This window comes from Aethalodelphis obliquidens, unplaced genomic scaffold, assembly GCF_003676395.1.
Source record: "Aethalodelphis obliquidens isolate GAN/ISIS:26980383/991018 unplaced genomic scaffold, ASM367639v1 scaffold83, whole genome shotgun sequence".
In the NCBI taxonomy this organism is placed as follows: domain Eukaryota; kingdom Metazoa; phylum Chordata; class Mammalia; order Artiodactyla; family Delphinidae; genus Aethalodelphis; species Aethalodelphis obliquidens.
The window spans coordinates 1,589,352-1,605,966 of NW_020838027.1; the positions used below are offsets into that span (position 1 = coordinate 1,589,352).

Consider the following 16,615-nt stretch of genomic DNA (forward strand, 5'->3'; position numbering starts at 1 on the left):
CCATATCTAAAAGTTTGCACTTCCTGCTCTGCCACACGGCCCCTGACCCTGCCCTGTAGGGCTCCCCTGCTCATCTAGCAGATATAATAAGGTGCTAAGTCAGAGGGAAGGCTGTGGTTTTGCCATCTGAGCAAAAATGAGAGCAGAGCACAGACCATGCCAAACAGGGGACGGGGGGCATGCCTGCCATTCCCCTGTCCACCTGGCAGTGACAGTAGTCTTAACAACACAAAAGGAAGCCACACATGCTCCTGCAAAGCCCTCATCAGATCTTCAGACTTAGAAACTGGAAATCCTGCTCTCCTTGCCCTCACCAGCGGGAAAGAAAAATCAATATCCGTATCGATCCGAGAGCAACAAAAGAGCTGCTTCTAACCCAGGGAGACGGGGGAGGCCCAGGGAAAGGGGACTGCGGACAGATCAGAGAAAAAGCCAAATGAACTGATCCTTTCTCCTCAGGGAGCCTTTACGTAACGCTGGGGGCTCGAGAGAGAAAGAGCTGTGCCCGTTCTCCTGGGGTTGCTGAAAAGGGAATGGCCCCTTCGCCCCTCTTCTATGGCCCAGGGGGCCAGGCTGGGAGGGCTGCAGCCCGCACTCACCACCAGGAGCTGGCCGCGGCCCGAAGCGGGGCCCAGCAGGCGAACAGCGCGGCGGCAGCAGCGAGCAGGGCAGGCGGGCTGGGCATGGTCCGCCCGCGCCCCCCGCAGGGCCCGGGGAAGACCCCGGGGGCCGACGGCTTCCGAGACGGGCTCCCTGGAGAGAAGAGGCCAAAGGGAGCAGTCAGTGTGCGATGCAGACCAGGGGCACCGGGCGGGCCTGCTTCCCGGGGAAGGGCCATCTCTCCCCAGCCTCCCGTCCCACCCTCCCCTTCTCACCCTGGGGGTCGCTCCAGCCTGGGGAGCCCTGCTCGGGACCTGCTGCTTAAGGAAACAGGGGACTGAGAGACCAGGAAAGGGAGGAAAGCAAGGCATTTCCAGCGCAGAGCCGCTCCGGGCGGCATTTAGGGAGATGCTGCGGCTGCTACTATGCAGGCCTGCCCTCCTTCCAGAACGTCCGAGGAGACAGCACCATCCCATCGGCTCCTCCCAGGGGTGTCTCTGTTGCGTGCAGCTAAAAACACCTGGCGAGTTGGTTACCTACAGCCAAGCAGGAGCCTTCGTTCTCAGTCTGCACCCTTCTCCCGCTAAACGCGGTTTCCAAATCCCAGCCCGAGCCCACCGGGACAGACAGTAGGAGAAGGGAGGGACTTTTCACTTTCTCCAGCCAACTCCTCTGGGAAATGTAAAAGCTGCCGCCAGGCTGCGCCAGCGGTGGCCCCTCGGTGGCCCATGCCTCCTCTGTGCCCTCCAGGAGGGAGGGGTTTGCCACCCTCGCATCAGACTGCCTGCTCCCGGAGAACAGCTTTCCCAGAGCCCCTGGAGACAGACGGACCCTGGAGCAAGCCTCTGGCAACGCAACCCCACCTCCTCTCCTCCCTGAGCCCCCATCCAGGGCGTGACCACACCCCCAGGGCCCCTCAGCACCCCACCTCAATGAAGCCCCCGCCCCCACACTCCGAGACCACCCCCATCTCACCGAGCAGCACAGGGTCTCCTGGCTCTCCGGGAGGGGCTCTGGGTCATCAGCCTGGGAGATATCTCTGTCCCGGGGCCACCAGGAGAGGAAGGTGGCCGAGCAGGGCCCGGGGGAGCTGGGGCATAGCTGTCCCCACCCCCTCCGGGCTTTTCTTCGGGAGGTCTCCGTCGGGGCGGGGGCACCCGCGGGCAGGTGTGTCGGGCTGGTGGGGGGCAGATCAAAGCCCCTTTGTCATGCAGAGCCAGCTCGGAAATGATCCGGCCTGGCGGCCGCCGGCAGCACCCCACACCCTGCTTTCCTAACAGACCTCGCCTCCTCTGAAGAGGCCCTCCCCCCATAAAACCTCCCCGTCCCCCAGGGCAGGAGGTCTGTGAATGCACCGACAGGGCCCAGAGATGGAGCAGAGATAGGGCTGGCACCAGAAGCTAATGGCTTTATGGAGGGGAGGGGACCAGGGCCAGAGTGGGAGGACAGGAGAGAAGCTTCAAAGAGTTTGCTTGTGCAAACACCCTCCACCCCACTACCAGCCCTTCTCGGGGGCTGGAGGGCCGGGGCCGCTCCCCCTGGTCCTCTCCCTCCCCACACCCGCTCCCGCCGGCCCATCCCCACCACCGGGGAGCTGAGTTCTCTCTCCCAGCTGGTGCCCCTTCTCATCCCCAGGTCCCTCTCTCTCATTTCTGTGCCGCCCTCGCATCAGGCTCCCGTGAAACCTCTCCTGCAAGTCCCAGGTTCACCGGAGGCCACGCTAGGCCCGTTTCCGAGGACAGGAGTCGGTCAGAGCGGCTCTGACGGCCCAGCTCCAGCACAGGCGCTAAGGCCAAACTTCCCCGAGCCGCACATCCCGCCCTCGTCAACATGGCCCGAGGCGGGAATCACTCGGGCGGCTGTTCCTCCCACCCCGTGCTTTCCAGCGAACTCTTGGCTCATTAAAAAATATATGTTTTAAAAACTTAGAAGAGGAAAACAGAAGACCCTAGCACGTGTGGTGGCTTCTTTCTCTGCTTTCCAGATGTCCGGCACCTGAGATTGAACACTTGTCCCCAAAACGCACACACAGCAGCCCTCAGGACCCGCTCTCTCCCACGCACAGACGTGACCCCCCCCAGCGACTGGCCTCATTGGCATGGGCAGAATGGAAACGTCTTGCCCCACCTGGCTGGGGAGGAAGGAGGCTGTGAGGCCCACAGTTTGGCCGAAAGAGAGAGCGGACAGGGCAGGATTAAGCAGGGGGGCGGTCCAGGGTCTCTCTCTTCGGGGCCAGGGGAGGATGCCACATTCTCAGTCAGGACCCCTCCTGAGGGTCAGAACGAGCTGGTCAGACATCTACTCTGCCCGCCTGCCGCATTATTTCATTCATTCAAAACAGTCGTTCGCCACATGCGTCTTGGAGGCCTGGTTATGTGCCAGAGATACAGCCATGAACAAATAAGTACGTAATATGTCAGGCCCAGTGAACCTCGAGGAAAAATCAAGGGGGGACAAGGATCCAGAATGAGGGCGATGGTTTACCCTGCTTAGGGTCCTTGGGGGGAGCATCCCCCAAACCACTGAGTGGCCAGGTGGGGTGTAGCCCTGCTGTACTCGGGCCCCTCTGCACACGTCCAGGGTCCTTACTGAGACCACTTTACTGTCACAGCCGAAGGGGTGCATATTTGAATTGGGACTTTTCCCGCCACAAGTTTTCTTTCCCTAAGAGGCCGTGTCCACCCCGAGCAGCTGGGAGACCCAGAGAGGGGCTTGGGGGCTGGGGCCGACGCAGCAGCTCCGCCCTTGAAGGGGCGCCTCCTTGCTGTCCACACGCGAGAGCAGTGATGCCACAGAAAACCCCACCCGTGGGACAAGCGCCCGCCAAGGTCACTGGCTGTTCACAAAACCACCCCTGCCTGCTCAGGACTGGCCTCCCCCAGAGCCCGAGGACTCAAGCAGCGTAGGTGTCCCCTAGGAAGTGATGTCACCTCCCACACCTGCCCCCTGGCCCCAGATGGGCCCCCCCCCGGAAACCTACCCAGAAAGAAAAACCTGCAGGGACCTTTTCCAGGTCGCCACTGGCTACTTCTTACTCTGCGACCCAGCGAGGAGCCCTGTAATTCAAAGGTCATTTGCAATTTTGTTAACAGTCCTGGCACAGCAGGTAGACAAGCTCGGTCCCTGTGTGAACTCCTGGCTGCTGTCCAAGTGCTGCCCTTGGTCCCAGGAGTTCTGCGGGGGGGCGGGGGGGTACCAGAGCTGCAGGCCTGTGCCTTCCCTCCCCTCCCCGCTATTCCCCGGCCAACCTGGCCACTCCATTTCCACCTCTGTAGAGAAAGGCTCCTCATGGACCGCAGGACACCCGACGACACCTCCTGCAATGCAGGTGCCGTCATCCCCCTTCCCCGCTTTCCAGGAAGTGCTCTCTGCTGTCTAACCCACGGGGCTCCAACACCAGCTTTCCTGCAGCACTGACTGTGCATCATAACGTTTCCCTGGTTGAAAATTCATGGTGGTTACCAGCCCTTGAGTCCCCGAAACTTCCCAACCTGGCCTCATTCTACCCCCCAACTCTTTGCCTGAAGTTCCCGCCACGGGGTCCCTATTCCAGCCTCCCGCTCTGAGAACAGCCCTGCTTCCCCACCCAAGACCTCATCTTAATCCTCTGCCTCTCCAGCAGTCAAACCTCAAACGACTCTCAAGTCCACCACCAAGGTTCACTTCCTCCGTAAAGCTGCCTTTGGTTAATCCAGTGCCAGGAGGCTCTTTCCACTGACCCGGCGTTTCCTCAGCCCCTGGAGGATGGTGTCCAGCCTGCACCGCCAAGCCTGCACGCGCTGCCTTGGAACTCTGTGTGTTCCTACTTCTCCGGTAGGCCCAGCGTTTGCTGAAGGTAGGACGTGCCCCCCTCCTTCTCCTGGGTGCCCCATCCTGCCTGCTGTACGTACACCTGTCAATAAACAGCTCCTGATGGATGGCCAGGGACAATACCTAATACTAGTGAGCATTTATTAAACACCTTCTACATGCACTGAGCCAAATGTTTTACACCCGTTTTCCTCATTTAACCGTCACTAAAATGCTATGGTACAGGCTATTTTTATCCTCACTTTGAGCAGGGAAACCACAGGGAACCAAGGCGTGGAGGGGCCCAGGAACTCGGTCCTACAGCGATTGAATGGGAGACCCTGGCTTGGAATCGAGACCTTTCCCCTCTTCCCCAAACACAGGTTGAACACATCACGTACCACCCCCGGAGCAAAGGCCTTCTCTACTCTGCCTCCCTGCTTTTCACCACTGCCCTCTCACCAAGAGGAAGATTGTCCGAGGGCAACATCCTGATTTGTAGGAAGTAGCCCCAAAAGCAATGTTTATAAAATACAGGCTGATTACAAAGTGACTAGTATAAACACACACACACACACTCACACACGCAGCCTTGTGGGAGAAAAAAAGCAGACTTGCCCCCCAAACAGAATGATACATGGATTGAGAACAGGTTGTTTAAAGCTGGAGAAATTAAAATAGAATAATAGGATTTTTTTCACTTTTATTTGAAGGATAGTTGATGTATAAGAAATAGAATGATGGTTTTAAAGAGCTGGTGTTTATGTTGAGATGGGCGGTCCCAGCTAGGCTGAGATGAGTGTCGGAGACAGACCCTGTGAGGGGCGAGGGACGCAGAGGCAAGGAGCAACGTGCTTACGCGAAGAAATGCAAGGCTTGGGGAGAAAGTGGAAAGAAGTTTCGGATGGCTCGTAACAGGGATGCTGACCAAGGGACTGTGTCTTCGGGAGGAGAAGACCCTACATTGATGGTGGAAAACTGCATTGCCTTCCAACGAATACGGCTGCCAAGGAGCTCTTTCTATTTTATTTATTTATTTTTAATTAATTAATGGTTTTTGGCCGCCCCACACGGCATGTGGGATCTTAGTTCCCCGACCAGGGATCAAACCCGTGCCCCCTGCAGTGGAAGCGTGGAGTCTTAACCACTGGACCGCCAGGGGAGTCCCAAAGGAGCTCTTTTTAAAACTCAAAATTGACCAGAGACTTCTCTGCTTTTTAAAGAAAGGTTCCCCGTCTCCTAAAGGATGAAGTCGGAGCTCCTCAACACATACGCGAGGCCTTTCAAGAGCCCCCCCCCCCGGGCCGGGCCTCCCACCCTCTCCTGGTTTCCACTCTGCTGGAGGAACCCCCAGCTGTCTGAGGCCTGCCTCCGCCCGTCCCCACGGTTTCTCCCTTTGCACTTGGCTGACCTCGGGACCCGCTTCTCCTCTCTCTGTGCAGGGCAGGCTCCTCTGTCCTTGAGGTCACATCTTCAACTGACCGCCCGCTCCAGAGAAGGGCCCTCTGTCCTCCTCCCCAGCTTCCTGTGAGTGTCTGCAGCAGCTCTGAACGTAACGCACAAGAAGCTGGCGTGCTCATCTGTTTACTCGTGGTTTTGTGTCTTTGCTCTGGAAACGATCCTGTTCACCATCTCCTCCCAGTCATTAGGACAGAACCCCACTGAAAGGAAAGAAAAGCCTTCGTTTGCTCTCAAGGAAACAGGAGGCGGGACACCAAGGCCTCCGCACGCTGCAGCCCACGGACCAGCGAGAAGCTGCTTCGCTCCTTATCCTCTTGTTTGGGAACCACCGTCGGCTGCAGATGGAGATTTCAGAGACGCCAGCCACGTCTCTACCTTCTCCTCAGAGACTCGAGCACCATCCAGCGTCTGGAAATGTGTAGGGAGCTGCTTCCCCAAGGCGCTGTGGTCCAGCAGGGACGACAAACCTACTTGAAAGGCAGGACGGATCAGCCCAAGGACGACCACGTCAGGATGTAGAGCTGGAGAGGGACAGAGCAAGGACGGCACCTAGCAACGCGCTTTGGTCGAAAAGAAAACTTCAAGTTGCTTTTGGAAGGGTCCGAGAGATATTACAATAAAGAAGGAGTGCGATAATTTCCAATGTACTCAGGACAATTCTTGTTTGTTAAAGTTACGAGTCCCTCTGAAATCTGATATTGAATCCCCACTGAGCATCTAACATCCGTGGTCCAGGGAAACTCCCATGATCACATGCTTCTAGTTTCTTAGGGGGGTCAGTCACCTTTTGACCATGAAATGATGGTTGAGTAAGTCTTCTTAGAGAGCTAAGAAGTACAGACATGAAGATACTGATTGGCTACACCTCTTCCTTGCAATCCTGGCTGCTCTCTGTCCTCCAATTCTCCTCCCGGATCCAGGCCAGAAATCTTGGTGTCCTTCACGACCCCTCCCTCACCCATACCCTCCACATCAAAGCAATTGTCAAGGCCTCTTGACTGTGGCTCCCTAATACTTTAAAAATGTATTCCTGACTCTCCATTGCTACTGCCATACTCTGAGCTACTACAAGCGCCTGCTAACGGCCCTCTTCCCTCCAAAAGATTGTGTCTTATACCCCATCTCATCTATTGAATGATTGAATGAATTCCTTCCGCACGCAGTCCTCCAACTTCCAAGGTAACAGCCGCTACCAGTTTCTCGAAATATGGTCCCCCAACTAACAGCATGAGCAACGCCTGAAAACCGATTAGGTACAGAGGTTCTCAAGCTCCAGCTAGACCTACTGAATCTGAAGCTCTGAGGGTGGTGCCTAGCGATCCGTTTCAACAAGCCATCTGGTGGTTCTGATGCCCAAGAAAATGTGAGAACCACTGTCATAGAACCGTTCATAGGAATATGCAACGAATTAAAGCATGGAGTCTTTCAGATTACATATATATGGATGGATGGATGGATGGATTTTAATGGCAAATTTCTACATGAAATGCCTGGAACCAGTGGCTCCTCCCCTAGGGGCTAAAGATATCTGGAGACCACACAACCACAGAACACGCAGACCAAGCACTGTCTCCAACATGAGTAAATATGTCCACGTACTTCCGCTCTGACAGTCTACGTATATGTACACCCTTGTAATGAATAAAATACTTATCCACTTAAAAGTGCTACTGATGACGCCAGTATATTACAATTCAAGGAATATATTAAAACCATTGATTATACACTTTAAATGGTGAATTATATGGTACGTGAGTTATAGCTCAATAAAGCTCTGACATTTTAAAAACATGTTCCTGAAGACACAGCAGTTCCACTCTCCTGGAGGAATCTGCCCACGCGCACACCAGAACACGTGTCAAGACTAGAACAGCCTCAAACTGGAAATAACACGCATGTCCGTTATAGTTTATTACAAGGTACTGAGTAGAGTTTCCTGTGCTCTACAGTAAACCCTTGTTTATCTATTTTATATACGGTGGTACGCATCTGTTAATCCCATACTCCCAATTTGTCCCTCCCCACCACCTTTCCCCTTTGGTAACCAGAAGTTTATTTTCTAAGTTGGTGCGTCTGTTTCTGTTTTGTAAATAAGTTCATTTGTACTATTTTCTAGATTCCACATGTAAATGATGTCATATAATATCTGTCTCTCTCAACACAGATATTTTTAAATGGGAAAATACCTAATGATTTGAGGGAATCTATATACTATCTCAGTGGAAAATATAACTATTTTGTCTCCTGGGGCACATAACTTTTTTTTCTTACTTAAAAAAGGGTCCTCACACTTAAAAAGAAACCTCTGCTTTCAGTGAACGTTGGAAAATTTAGGTACAGAGACAGCTGGCTGGAGGGCAGGTGGAGCTGGCAGGAAGGGAGGGGCTCAGGGGGTTCAATGCAAACCACGTGGGCTGGTTACACAAGCGCAAGGCCTGGACCAGCCATGCAAGAAACAGCAGCTACCTCGACCACTCGCTCCAGGAAACAGGACCTGGCAAAATCTCCTCTGTCTCTACTTTTTTTTTTGGGGGGGGGGGGCTGGTCAATAACTGCTACTTAGTCCTGTAGCTAGCCGTTTCTCCAGCGTGCATTTCTCTCCATAGACACTTTTCTCTTTAAAATATTTTCTTAAGCAGAGACCAGAGATTAATGCAATGATGAACCCAGACTTTATCAGAAAGTCCCATAACCTCCTACACAGTCCCCTGGTGACTGTTCTCCTTCTCAGCTCAGTTAAGGCAGTCTCAGCAAGTTCTCCCACGGGTCACTCCCCATCCCTGGGTCTCTCTCTAGTTCTTCCTTCTAAGCTTTGCCCAATGAACCCTCTCAGCCTTAAGGCATATAGCATTCCTTTTTGTGATATTTCTCAACAGTTGGTGGAGAGGAAAATAAGTAAGTTTTGGGGTTTTTTGGAGGGGGAATCCCAGCTCCACCACCTTACTCTTTGCAGCCCCTTGGGAAGCCTTATATCGCAAACACTGTGTCGTTTCTCCTGCGTCTCTAGCTTGCAGGACAAATCATGTCTTGGGGGTGAGGTGAAGGGTAGAGAGTGGGTAGGAGTGGTGAGGTTTTAATTGTGGCCTTTCAGAGAAATGCAAAACTGCCTTACCCAGAAATGAGTTTGTCCTTCACAGTGATAAGTTTGCCACAGTGACAAACTTCCCACTGTTTGGGAAGGAGAGAGCAAACCCACCCCAACTGTGGCACAGGGTGTCAGCACACACAACCGGATCCTGAGACCACCCCGCTAAAGACTAATTCTTTTTTTTTTTTTTTTATGGCTGCGTTGGGTCTTCGTTGCTGCGCCGGCTCTCTCTAGTTGCGGCGAGCGGGGGCTACTCTTCGTTGTGGTGCATGGGCTTCTCGTGACGGTGGCTTCTCTTGTTGTGGAGCACAGGCTCTAGGCACGCGGTCTTCAGTAGTTGCAGCACGCGGGCTCAGTAGTTGAGGCTCTAGAGCACAGGCTCAGTAGTTGTGGTGCACAGGCTTAGTTGCTCCGCGGCATGTGGGATCTTCCTGGACCAGGGCTCGAACCCGTGTCCCCTGAATTGTCAGGCGGATTCTTAACCACTGTACCACCAGGGTAGCCCTAAAGACTAATTCTTGATGTTTCAGAGAAACATGATTCCCCAGGTCCCAGGGCCTCAGGAAGTGTAAACGTGTCCTCTGTATCTGCTGCAATGCAACCCAAGGAGCAGGTCGTGCAAGTCCCCAGACTCTGGTCCCTGCAAGGTTCCCAGAGGGGCTGATCCCTGCTGACTCCCCCTCACCTCACTTGGAAAAGTAGAGTTTTCTCCCTGGGTACCAAGCAAAAGTCCATCGCAAGATAAGAAAGAGGAATTTTTCCTCCTCACGAATCCTGACAAATTAATTTAAAAAGATGCTCTAGAAAAGAATGGCCAGAGGTGAGTGTGGTACAGGAAGCGTGGCGGCCACACTTGTGGACTTTGTTTTCAGGGGAGCGGGGAGGGGAAGGGAGAGATGTCTGGGTGCTCCCACCTTTCTCCCGTCATCTGCTTTCACTGGGTCTGCTGGTCTGGGGAAAAGCATTTACCTGGGCAAGTGTCATCCACTTCTGCACATTCCTTGGTTGGGACAGAGTGAACAAAGCAATAAATGGAGCTCTGGATCCCCGTCACCTGCAGGCCAATGACCTCTCTCTAAGCCATGGGCTAACTAGAATTAAAATGTTTATCTTATGTTACCAAGTAAATGTGTTCCTCTTTTTGCAAACCAAAGCGTATTTTAAAAGGACCTGGGGAGGGGCTTCCCTGGTGGCGCAGTGGTTGAGAGTCCACCTGCCGATGCAGGAGACGCGGGTTCGTGCCCTGGTCCAGGAGGATCCCACATGCCGCGGAGTGGCTGGGCCCGTGGGCCATGGCCGCTGGGCCTGCGCTTCCAGAGCCTGTGCTCCGCAACGGGAGAGGCCACAACAGTGAGAGGCCCGCGTACCACACACACACACACACACACACACACACACACAAAAAGGACCTAGGGAAATCTTACTATTTTTAAAAACAGGAATCACCAACTGTCAGCCAATCAAATCTCTTTGACTAACGTAAAGTTTTAAAATTTTTGACATATAAATGCCTCATGGATGGGGGAGGGGACACACAGGCTAATTTTCCAAACTCCCCACTGCTCTCTATCGCCTCTCTCCTGGCTACTTCACACATTCATTTTGCTTGTCGGGTTCCCAAAAGCTTTTAAGTAAGTGACTCTTTTATTTAAAGGAACATTCCTATATGTATTATATATTTTTATATATTACATATAATAGTCATTTTACCCTGTGAACAAGCATTCTGAAATATTTATAAATCTGGATTTGCACATATGGGGTTTTCTGGAAGCAGTTACAGACACTGGTTCTTTTTTCTAAACAATTCCGTCGTGCCATCCCAGAAACGGAGAGTTCGGTTAAGTCATTGCCTCATCTTCTCCAGTCTTCTTGTGCTCTTAAACTCTTACTGAAGTTGCCAACCTTCTGCCCCCCAAATGGGCAATTTCCATTTGGAAAAACAGGATAGTTATTTCAGTCATTTTTATAAACAAGCGGGAGATGCCTACTGCAGGGAAAAGCATAGTGGGAGCAGCAGCCTGGATCCACAGGGCTGCAGTGGTGATGCCAGACACCTGGGCCTCCACCTCCACCAGCCAGGTACCAGGGACACGGCTGAGGAAGGACCGGCCGGAGGGGCTCCCACCCAGAGCAGGAGAGGAGGGGGCATCTGACTGTCCCGGGACTGACAGCCCACGTGGACGTGGCCCCCTGGTTGCCAGCAACTCTAGGTGATGCGGTCTGCCCACCGCTGCCTCTAGCTGGTCCCCCAGTTCAGACTGACCCTTAGACTGTGCTGCGGGAGAGGTAGGTCCTCAGAGGGAAGAGGTGTCGAGCATCCTTCTAATGGGACCAGAGGCAGAAAGTGCTCACCCCTACAGGAGCCCTCACTTCCTTCCTCACGGGGAGAACCTCCACAGCCAGGCGGCCCCCTTCTTCCCTCCCTTCACCAGCACAATACCCACATCTCCTTTCCCCAGACCAGAGTCACACTGGAGTCCTTCAGGCCAGGTCCCGGGGTCTTACAGGTTCTGGTTTTTGGAATTAAATGACTTGTGCGGTTGGCTCTGGAAAAAGCAGGGTCACGCGATTCAAGCCTGGGCAGGTTGAGGGTCTCAGTTCACCACCGAGATTCTTCTGTTTCTTTTACGGCTCTGCCAGGCCCCTTTCACAGGCTCCCAGCCCTCCTGCTAAATTGCTCCCTGGTGGCCTCCTGGCCTGGCGAAGGCTGCAAGGACAGAGGCCGAGCCGGGTGGCCGTGTGGCCTGGGTCACCTCATGGGGGCTGCAGAGAATGCAGGTGGCACACAGACGCCGGCAGGCCCCTTGGATTCTGCGGCCCCTGGCGCGCGTCCATCCCTCGACGGGTACTGACTGTAGCCACTGAGTGCCTGGCGCCGCACAGGAGAGGACAACAAGCCCATAAGATGTCACTTCCCTAGGAATGCAGCATCACCACTACAGTAGCCACTGGCCACTCGTGACTACTGAAAGTTAAAATGACTCAGGACTTCCCCGGTCGTCCAGTGGTTAGGAATCGGCGCTTTCACTGCCGTGGGCCCGGGTTCAATCCCTGGTTGGGGAACTAAGATCCCACATGCTGTGTGGAGCGGCCAAAAAAAAGCTAAAATGACTTGAAGTTAAGCATTCCGGTCTTCAGTGGCAGTGGCCACATTTCAAAGGCTCAGTCCCCTCGTGGGTCTTGTGGCTGCTTTTTTTGATTTTGGTTTTTTTTGCCACATCACACAGCATGAGGCATCTTAGTCCCCCAAGCAAGGATCGAACCTGCGCCCCCTGAAGTAGAAGCGTGCAGTCCTAACCACCGGACCGCCAGGGAATTCCGTGGGTCTTGTGGCTTTTGTTGGGGACAGCTCAGGTCACAGAACATTTCCATCATCACAGGGACTTTACGGACCAAGCTGGTCTAGAGTGGCAGCCAGGCAAGTAAAACAAATCATCACCACCATCATCAAAACCACAAGCTCCATCTGAAATCTGTGAGTTAGTTACGTTTCGTGTAGTAAGGGCTATAACAGAGGTAACACGCAAGATACTACGGGCACATGGGTAGTAAAGGCAGCCAACCTAACCCACGGCCCAGGGTCACCACCTACCAGCCAGGGAGATAAACTTTCTATTCCAGTAACTTCTCATCCTTACAGTTAATCACTAGGAAAAGCAGATGCAGTAATGACGTGGGGAGTAATTTCCCATCATCAGCACTAAATGACTAGCTATTTCGTATTTGCTACTCAGTATAGGAAAAAGGTCAGACCCAGCGAAAATGCCAGAGTCATTCAAAGGAAGTTCTTTCTGTGACTCCAAATCAATTAAATTTTATCGAGCATCTACTACGTCTTGGTCACAGATGAGTGAAATTGTTCTTATCTTTCAGGGGCGGGGCAACGGGCCAGATTCCAATACTGAGCAGAGTAACACGTCACAGTGGAGGTACCAATGGCTGTCCAGCTGTTATCCTAGTAAGTGTATCCGATTATTAATCCTAAGAAAGACAGATTAACTCCTAAGGAGGGGATGCTTCATGATGGAGGTGGTGTTTCCTTTTTTTAATTCTTAATTAATTTTTGGCTGCGTTGGGTCTCCGTTGCCGTGTGCGGGCTTTTCTTTAGTTGTGGTGAGTGGGGGCTACTCTTCCTTGTGGTGCGCGGGCTTCTCACTGCGGTGGCTTCTCTTGTTGCGGAGCACGGGCTCTAGGCGTGCAGGCTTCAGTAGTTGTGGCACGCGGGCTCTGTAGTTGTGGCGCACGGGCTTAGTTGCTCCTCGGCGTGTGGGTTCTCCCCAGACCAGGGCTCGAACCTGTGTCCCCTGCGTTGGCAGGCGGATTCTCAACCACTGCACCACCAGGGAAGCCCTGATGGAGGTGGTGTTTGAACTTGTCCCTCAGAGGACGGGCAGGATTCCCATGGGTGGACATGGGAGAGGGAGGCCTTCCCACTGGACGAAGGTCAGAAACACGTAACGCATTTTGAGAATGACAAGAACATCATATAACAATTTCATGTCCAAAATTCAACTGTAGAAAACACAGAATGAGAAAGAGAGAGAGAGAAAACCCAAATTCAAGGAAAAACAAAAGTCATCAATTCCTGGCAAGGCGGGCCCCCTCATCCTGGGACCACCTGACTGAAGACCCCAGGACACCCCCCACTCCAGGAGTCTGGGCCTCCGTCTGCAATCTGCAGGGCACCCAAGACACTCCAGCAGGAGAGAGGCAGCATCAGATCTGCGCTCAGGAAGGCTGGCGATGTTTGCTGTCTGTGGAGTGACAGCCCAGAGCTTGGGGCCCAGCTGGGAGGGCCGACCCCGCAGGAACACAGTGAGTGCAGAAGGAGAAGCTTGTCAGCCCGCATGGGCAGGACGGGAGGACGTATGGTCTGTGTTACACAGCCGTGAGGGCGGCAAATGGCAGGAGTGGGGACCAGCCACCAGCACAGGCCCTCAGACTGCCTGCCTTCGGTCACGGCTGAACTGAAATTAAGAATACTGATGGGAGAGGACTTCCCTGGCAGTCCAGTGGCTAAGACTCTGTGCTCCCAATGCAGGGGGCTGGGGTTTGATCCCCAGTCAGGGAACTAGATCCCGCATGCCACAACTGAAAAAAAAAAAAAAGATCCTGTGTGCTGCAGCTAAGACCCGGTGCAGCTAATACTGATGGGAGCGTGGCTGCGTGTGGCTTTGGGGAGAGCTCACGATTTTCAGGCTCCTCTCCAAGGCTACATCGGGTGGTTGGGGAAGATTTGATCTCCACTGCATCCGGCCAGGTTACAAACATGTCCTTGACCCGAGAGAGGCACCACAGCTGAAAACACAAACGGCCTGAAGTGTGTCTACACCTACGAGGAGTCAGCAGCGATGCGTTTATTAAAATCAACAAAAATGATAGTTAATCGTAGAAATAAGTATTAATAACTTCTGCATCCCTGGGTACCTATGCATTTATTTGCTGAGATGTTACTTCACCCCATACGACATCTTCCCACTTGGGACCCTCACAGCTATTCGTGGCAGAGCTCACGGGCTGGTCACACGGCTCGATCACATTTTCCAGCGCTCAGATGTCCTAAGATGGTCATAGGACTGAGCTCTTCCTCGTGCAATGTCAGAAGAAATGATGTCAGCAACTCCCGAGTCTGGCCCATGAAAACCCCCCACAAGCTGTACCCCATGCTCCCTGCTTCTTCCAGCCTCCTGTGGACAAGCACGGAGGGTTCAAGGAGGACTGAAGCCAGAGTCACAGACAGAAGAAGCCGAGGTCCTGGAGTTGCCGCCTGGAGAGCTGCTGGCCGAAAGGGAACATACATTTTGGTTTTCACAGGGGCTAGACATGAACTTCTACAATTTTAGAGCCGATTTACGGCGGACACTTGTTCATGACAGGAGCTGGTATGAGCTTGACTAACACCAACTTTCACAGCCTATCCTACTTTGTATTAGACTCATGTATAGACTTCAAAAAATCCCCTTTCAGACTGTAAACACCTCTGTGTATTTGGAGTTGCTCAAATGGTTGCTAAGTAAGTCTACCGAAGAGACGGCAACTGTGGTCAGGTGGCAATCCTCATTAAAAATACAGAGTGGGGAGGGATAAAGTGGGAGACTGGGACTGACATACACACACTGCTACCTATAAGATAGGTAGCTAATGGGAACCTACTGTCCAGCACAGGGAACTCTACTCAACACTGTAATGACCTATGTGGGAAAAGAATGTAAAAAGGAGTTGGTACATGTATATGTATAACTGATTCACTTTGCTGTACACCTGAAACTAACGTAACATTGTAAATCAACTCTAACAAATTTTTTTTTTTTTTTTTTTTTGCGGTACACGGGCCTCTCACTGCTATGGCCTCTCCCGTTGCGGAGCACAGGCTCCGGACGCGCAGGCTCAGCGGCCACGGCTCGCGGGCCCAGCCGCTCCGCGGCATGTGGGTTCTTCCCGGACCGGGGCACGAACCCGTGTCCCCTGTATCGGCAGGCGGACTCTCAACCACTGCGCCACCAGGGAAGCCCTAACAAAAATTTTTTAAAAATACAGAAGGGCATCCAGACACACAGTCGTCTAAGGACAGAGAGCGGATGGGAAAACAGGCCTGGATTCCCGTTTTTTGAGGCCTATGACATTTTGTCTGTCTGGAAAGACAGTAAAGCACAACATCCTAGAGATATTAAAAGAGAAAAGAAAGCATAATCCTATTTTAAGCTATTCACCTACAGCAAGACCTAAGCAACAGCACATTGTGTTTTCCTAACGCAGCTCTAGCCCTTCATACTTGGGACTCCAGACACACCTGCTCTACATCCCTGAGGTCTCATGGAGATGATGAAGGGCTGAACCACATAAGCCCTAAAGTCCTTTCCAGCCCTCACAGCCCTGGCATCTACTGACCAGTCCACCAATCCAGTTAAATTGGTTTATTAAGTCTATTAGGCAATTTATTATGCTTTCAAAATAGTCTAAAAAATTTCCAACCTTTCATGAAGGTAAAGCCTAATAAAACACTACAGTAATTTTTAGTTCTGAATAACAAAAGTTAATTAAGATGATTGGATAGTGTCATTTAAAAAAAAATCTCATCTTGTGATAGGTAAAAAATATTATCTCATTTTGGGCTTCCCTGGTGGCACAGTGGTTAAGAATCCGCCTGCCAATGCAGGGGACACAGTTTCGAGCCCTGGTCCGGGAAGATCTCACATGCCGTGGAGCAACTAAGCCCCTGCGTCACAACTACTGAGCCTGCACTCTAGAGCCCGTGCGTCACAACTACTGAGTCTGCACTCTAGAGCCTGTGAGCCACAACTACTGAACCCGTGTGCCACAACTACTGAAGCCCGCGTGCCACAACTACTGAAGCCCACGTGCCTAGAGCCCGTGCTCCGCAACAAGAGAAGCCACCGCGATGAGAAGCCCACGCACCGCAACGAAGAGTAGCCCCCGATCGCTGCAACTAGAGAAAGCCCGTGTGCAGCAACGAAGACCCAACACAGCCAAAAATAAATAAATAAATAGATAAATAAATTTATTTATTTTTAAAAATACTATTTCGTTTTAAACTGCATTTCTTTGATTATTCACAAGGGCAGACGCGTTTAGATGATTCCTAGGCATTTGTATTTCCTCTTTCATATGTCCTTTAGTTTTAAGATGAGGACACTTCAGCAGGACCACATCTTT

At 52.5% G+C, this 16,615-nt stretch overlaps 1 protein-coding gene across 1 annotated transcript in view; it reads right to left on the minus strand.

The window, feature by feature from the left end:
* WNT5B (Wnt family member 5B) overlaps window positions 1-16,615 on the minus strand; it is a 90,433-nt gene that overhangs the window by 11,620 nt on the left and 62,198 nt on the right. Inside the window, exon 2 of the mRNA XM_027093048.1 lies at window positions 600-753. Within this exon, the coding sequence (XP_026948849.1) occupies window positions 600-685 (86 nt within the window). The 5' untranslated portion in view covers window positions 686-753. The remainder of the gene's footprint in view (window positions 1-599; window positions 754-16,615) is intronic.